This window comes from Mandrillus leucophaeus, unplaced genomic scaffold (assembly GCF_000951045.1).
Source record: "Mandrillus leucophaeus isolate KB7577 unplaced genomic scaffold, Mleu.le_1.0 Scaffold497, whole genome shotgun sequence".
NCBI lineage: Eukaryota > Metazoa > Chordata > Mammalia > Primates > Cercopithecidae > Mandrillus > Mandrillus leucophaeus.
The window spans coordinates 1,009,370-1,015,111 of record NW_012105331.1 but is presented as its reverse complement, the minus strand read 5'-3'; the positions used below and the strand labels follow the sequence as shown (position 1 = coordinate 1,015,111).

The 5,742-nt window shown below is 37.0% G+C and overlaps 1 protein-coding gene across 2 annotated transcripts in view; it reads right to left on the bottom strand.

The window, feature by feature from the left end:
- Positions 1 to 295: 295 nt before the first annotated feature.
- TRPM7 (transient receptor potential cation channel, subfamily M, member 7) overlaps positions 296 to 5,742 on the bottom strand; it is a 130,786-nt gene continuing 125,339 nt past the window's right edge. For both annotated transcript variants that reach the window (XM_011995753.1, XM_011995754.1), the window contains exon 39: positions 296 to 1,804. In XM_011995753.1, the coding sequence (XP_011851143.1) occupies positions 1,674 to 1,804 (131 nt within the window). In that variant the 3' untranslated portion in view covers positions 296 to 1,673. The remainder of the gene's footprint in view (positions 1,805 to 5,742) is intronic.

The following is a 5,742-nucleotide window of genomic DNA, read 5'->3' as shown; positions in this document are numbered from 1 at the left end:
CTGGCATGTAGTAGGCACTAAATAAGTGTTAGCAGCCGGGCGCAGTGGTAAGAAAAAGTGTAGCTACTATTATAATCCTGTGAAAATAAAATCAATAGACAGCCCATATTGCCCTTTTTTGGCCTAACAAAAAACAGATTTCTAAGAAGACAGTAAGAAATGAGTATTAATTTAAACATTGTACAAGATAGGATATCAAAAGCATAGGTATATAAATAGTTCATTTAAAAAAACTGATACTCAAATTGATACCCTGAAAATGTCAGATTTTTCAGAATGATTAAACTCACTAAACATCTGTAAACAATAATAAATTTATTTCATTTCTTTTAAAGATTTAATGATATACAAAATGTATATAATATCTTTAGTAATACACTTTTTTCTCCCCACCCCCAATCAATATTAAACACTATTTAAACAGCTTATCATCTCTTGCCTTGTCTGTATCTATGAGATACACTACTGAGTACAAATAAGCTTTATACTGCTCCCTTCCAAATAAAAATTAAAATTAGTACCAAGGAAACAAAAAGAAAAAAAAAGGAAAAAAAATTAAAGCATAAAACTTGGATGAAAAGCTTTTCTTGTTATTGTTGAATATTCAACAATATCTGGGGTTGTTAAATTACATTTTATTGGCATAAGGTTGCACTGCAATCTGCCAGTATCACATAATGATAATCCAACTGAATTAATTTCTTAAGTACCACAAACAGCATTCATGTTCAAATGTTCCAACACAATTTTAAATATATGCAAGAGTTCATGTTTACATTCTGATTTGATATAACAATCAATAAAATCTTTGGAGAAGTAAGTTCTGTGTTGTCACTATTGATATAAATAGAGAAAAAGTACTTTAACTTTCCTCACAAGGTAACTTCCCTTGATGAGTGAGTTAGATTTCTCCTTTTATAATTTAGGTTATATATCTGTTTACCATGGCTTTCTTCTACTTAACAGTGACTTGATAAAACAATGTTTAAAAAACCCAATTAACACTTTCACACAATTTGGGTTCTATTTAACAAAAAACTGGCTCTATCTTTAAATATGGAGCCTAACCCTGATTCATAAATACCGTCCCTCTTGAAAATGGTCTTTAGTTCAGGCTTCTTATACCTCTGTGAACCTAGAATTAGAACAAGTCATTTCACTTCCCGTGCCCAGTAAGCATCTAGCTGGGAACCAGTGACATCATCACTGAACGCACTAAATACACTGAGGAAAATTTTGACTGCCATTTAACCAAAAGGCTGAGTGATTTCTTCATATCCCTACTTGAATGGCAACAAACCAGCTGCCAATAAAATCTGCATGGACATCTACCTTTGGTTAATGGTATTGTACCACATAAGAGAGAGCATCACCCTCATCAGAACAAAGTCAAATGAGATACTCTGCTATATAAAGAGCCCTTTAAAAAGTTATAAATACTAATTATCATTACCTTTAAAATTTCTCAGCTGCCAGCTCTATCCTATAGGGAATTTCTGACTGATTAGTTTAATTAGGTCAAAAGAATATTGACCTTTTAACAGTGCTGGCGTCAGCAAATGCAACTTGCATACACCTTTCTATATTACCAAACAACTTCCTCCTGAGGGAAAAGTGACACAGTAACATTTCTATGAGGTGCAGGCAAAACCAATGATTCAGTAATATTAATATTATAACATCAGACGAACAGAATTAGTTGATTCTGATTCTTTGGTGGAATTTCCAGGCTGAAGATTCAAATCTGAAGGCTCATCCTGAGGAAATATAATTTTATCAGGCGTATAATCATTCCTCTTCAGATCTACATTGAACACCCACAATAATTAAAAAAAAAAAAAAAAAAGAGAGAGAGAAAAGAAAAAAGTTAGTATTTCTTAGAAATGGAGAATTAGGAACATTTTTTTTTCTTTTCTTTTTGAGATGGAGTTTTGCTCTTATTGCCCAAGTTGGAGTACAATGGTGCGATCTCAGCTCACTGCAACCCCCACCTCCCAGGTTCAAGCGATTCTCCTACCTCAGCCTCCCGAATAGCTGGGATTACAGGCATGCACCACCATGCCCGGCTAATTTTTTGTATTTTTAGTAGAGACAGGGTTTCGCCATGTTGGTCAGGCTGGTCTCGAACTCCCGTCCTCAGGTGATCCACCTGCCTCGGCCTTCCAAAGTGCTGGGATTATAGGTGTGAGCCACCGTGCCCGGCTGAATTAGGAATATTTTCTAATCAATTTTTCTCCAAACATGTCAGACTTGTTTTCCATCAGGCTGTTATAAATTCAGTAGTCACCAAATTTATACACATAAAAATGAAGTCAGTCATTCATTCAACAAATAATTACATATTGACCATAAGTCAGAAACTCATGTAGGCGTGGGAATGTAGCAGTGAACAAACCAGACAAGGTCCCTGACTTCAGTGAGTTTATATTCTAGTGGGTGACAAAAAAATAAGCAAATAGAAAAATAACAGAATTATAAGCAGTAAAAAGTGCCTTGAAGGCAGGGTGCAGTGGCTCATGCCTATAATCCCAGCACTTTGAAAGGCCGAGGTGGGAGAATCATTTGAGGTCAGGAGTTCAAGAGCAGCCTGGCCAACATGGTGAAGTCTCTCATCTCTACAAAAAATACACAAATTAGCCAGGTGTGGTGGTGTGTCCTGTTGTCCTACCTACTCAGAAGGCTGAGGTGAGAGGACTGTTTGAGCCCCAGGAGGCAGAGATTGCAATGACCCAAGATCATGCCACTGCACTTCAGCCTGGGCGGCAGAGTGAGATCCTGTCTCAAAACAAAAATAAAATAAGTGCTCTGAAGAAAATAGTGTAGTGATTTATAGTGAGGGACAGATGGAAAATGGTATAGGGTGACTCTTTCAAACAGGTCTGGGCAGGAAAGCCAGAGGAAGAGATTTGAGTAAATACCTGAATATTGAGAAGTGAACTATCAAAGCTCTAGGAGGAGTGTTCTAGGCAGAGGGAGGGTTAACTGCAAAGACTGTCAGAAGGAAATGGACTTAGCGTGCTTTGAGAATGGTAAGAAGACAGGGTGGCTTCCGCAAGGTGAATGAGAGGAAAACTAGTAGAAATTGAGCTCAAGCAGCAGTTAATAGTCCAAGATTGTCAGCTACAGTTTGTGGGCCAAATCTGGCCTGCTGCCTGTTTTTGTAAGTAGTTTTACTGGAATGCAGTTACACTCATTTGTTACAGTCTATGGTTATTTCCGCACCACGATGGTAGAAATGGGTAGCTGGGACAGACCACATGGCCCTACAAAGCCTAAAATATTTGCTACCTTGCCCTTTACAAAAGTTTACTGATCTTTATTTAAAAGATACAAGCTATGATGAGAAGTACAGATACAATACAAATCCACTGGAAGGTTTTAAGCAGTCTCAAGAGAGAAACATCATCAGATTTGTTTCAAGAACTATTCTGATGACTATGAAAAGTCTTGTGAGATAATGGGTGGCAGCAGTCCAGGAAACAAGGTGCTAGCCATGAAGACAGAGAAGAGCAGATGAATTCTAGGGAGATTTCAGAATTAGAACAGACAGAATTTGATGAATTGGCTATGAAGGGTAAGGGAAAAGAAGAATTGGATAGCTTTAGGTTTTGGGCTTGAGCAATTGGGTAACCATTAATGAGATGGGGAAACAGAGTTCTATGTAGGGTGGGAGATGTAAATCAAGAATTTTGGATTGGACACATTACTAAAGATGCTTTATAGCAAGTCTGCCCGATCCTCGGCCCACAGGCCACATGCAGCCCAACACAAATTCATAAACTTTCTTACAACATGATGGCATTTTTTGCAATTTTTTTTAAAAGCTCATCAGCTATAGTAGTGATAGTGTATTTTATGTGTGGTCCAAGACAATTCTTCTTTTTTCTTAGATAAGGTCTTGTTGTTGCCCAGGCAGAAGTACAGTGGCACGATCTCAGCTCACTGAAACCTCCACCTCCCGGGTTCAAGTGATTCTTGTGCCTCAGCCTCACCAAGTAGCTGGGATTACAGGCCTGTGACACCACACATGGCCAATTTTTATATTTTTAGCAGAGACTGGGTTTTGCCATATTGGCAAAGCTGGTTTTGAACTCCTGGCCTCAAGTGATCTGCCCACTTCGGCCTCCCAAAGTGCTGAGGTTATAAACATGAGCCATGGTGCCTGCCCAACAATTTTTCTTCCAATTTGGCCCAGGGAATCCAAACGGTTGGACCCCTCTGCTTCAGCCTGGGTGGCAGAGTGAGACCCTGTCTCAAAAAATAAAATAAAATAAAATAGTGTCCAAGTAGAAATATAGGTAGCTGAACAGAAACGGGAGCTTGGGAAATAAGTCTCCAGATAAATTTGCTATGATCAGTATATAACCATATTTATAGGTATGGGATAGGAAGAAATCACTTAAGAAGTTAGGACATATATGAAAATAGTTGCAGAACTGGAAATAATGCAGTAACATCAACATTATAAACTAACCAAATCAAGCATAAACATATATAGTATGTTTCTTTTTATTGCCTCAAAAAAAAAGATACATGTGCAGAACATGCAGGTTTGTTACACAGGTATATGTGTGCCATGGTGTAAACGCTTATATTTTTATCTCCATATAAAACATAACTGATACTCAGAATATAAACTAATTTTTTATTTTTTTAAAAATAAAAATATTTGACCTCACTGAGTCATAAACTGTTAATTTTAATCTAAGAAACAGCCTATATTAAATAATCCAAACACATATTTGCAAATACATGAATTATTTTTGATAAATTTTAAATTCAAGACTATGTCAGTATGGCTTTAGGGAATACAAGCTAATCTGCAATTACTGTACAAAGAACAGTGGAAACACAATTATAGCTCATCTTAATTATGTTGTTAACTAGTAAGTGTATCAATGAGCAAGTCATCTCAACTTTAATTATATAATCCAGAAAATGAAGGATCTGGGCCAGATTGCTTTTTTTTTTTTTGAGATGGAGTCTCACTCTTGTCTCGCAGTGGTGTGATCTCTGCTCACTGCAACCTCTGCCTCTAGGATTCCAGCAATTTGCCTGCCTCAGCCTCCCAAGTAGCTGGGATTACAGGCACCCACCACCACGCCCGGCTAATTTTTTTATTTTTAGTAGAGACAGGATTTCACTATGTTGGCCAGGCTGGTCTCGAATTCCTGACCTCAAGTGATCTGCCCTCCTCGGCTTCCCAAAGTGCTGGGATTACAGGGATGAGCCACCGTGCCGGCTTAAAAAATGGAAACTGTTTAGATTTAAAACAAAATCAAGAACCTAATTGTATGCTGTCTACAAGAAACCCACCTTAAACATAATTATATACAGATGTGTATGTGTATGTTTTGAAAAAAAGATTGGCTAAGGTATATGATGAAAACCTTAATCAAAAGATAGTTGGAGTGGTTAGAAAAAGCATACCTCAAAATAAGGAAAATTACCATGATATTATTAATACACAATGATAAAATAATCAATTCACCAAGAAGACATTAACAATAGTAAATGTGTATGCACCTAAGAACAACGCCTCAAAACACATGAAGGAAAAACTGATAGAACTGAAAAGCAAGACAGACAAATCCAATTATACTTGGAGACCTCCTTTCTAGTTAATCAATAGAACTAATACACAGAAACCAGCAAGGATATAAGAAATCTGAACACTAGCAACAAACTTTCCTTAATTAATATTTACAGAATACTCCATCCAACAATAGCAGAATATATATT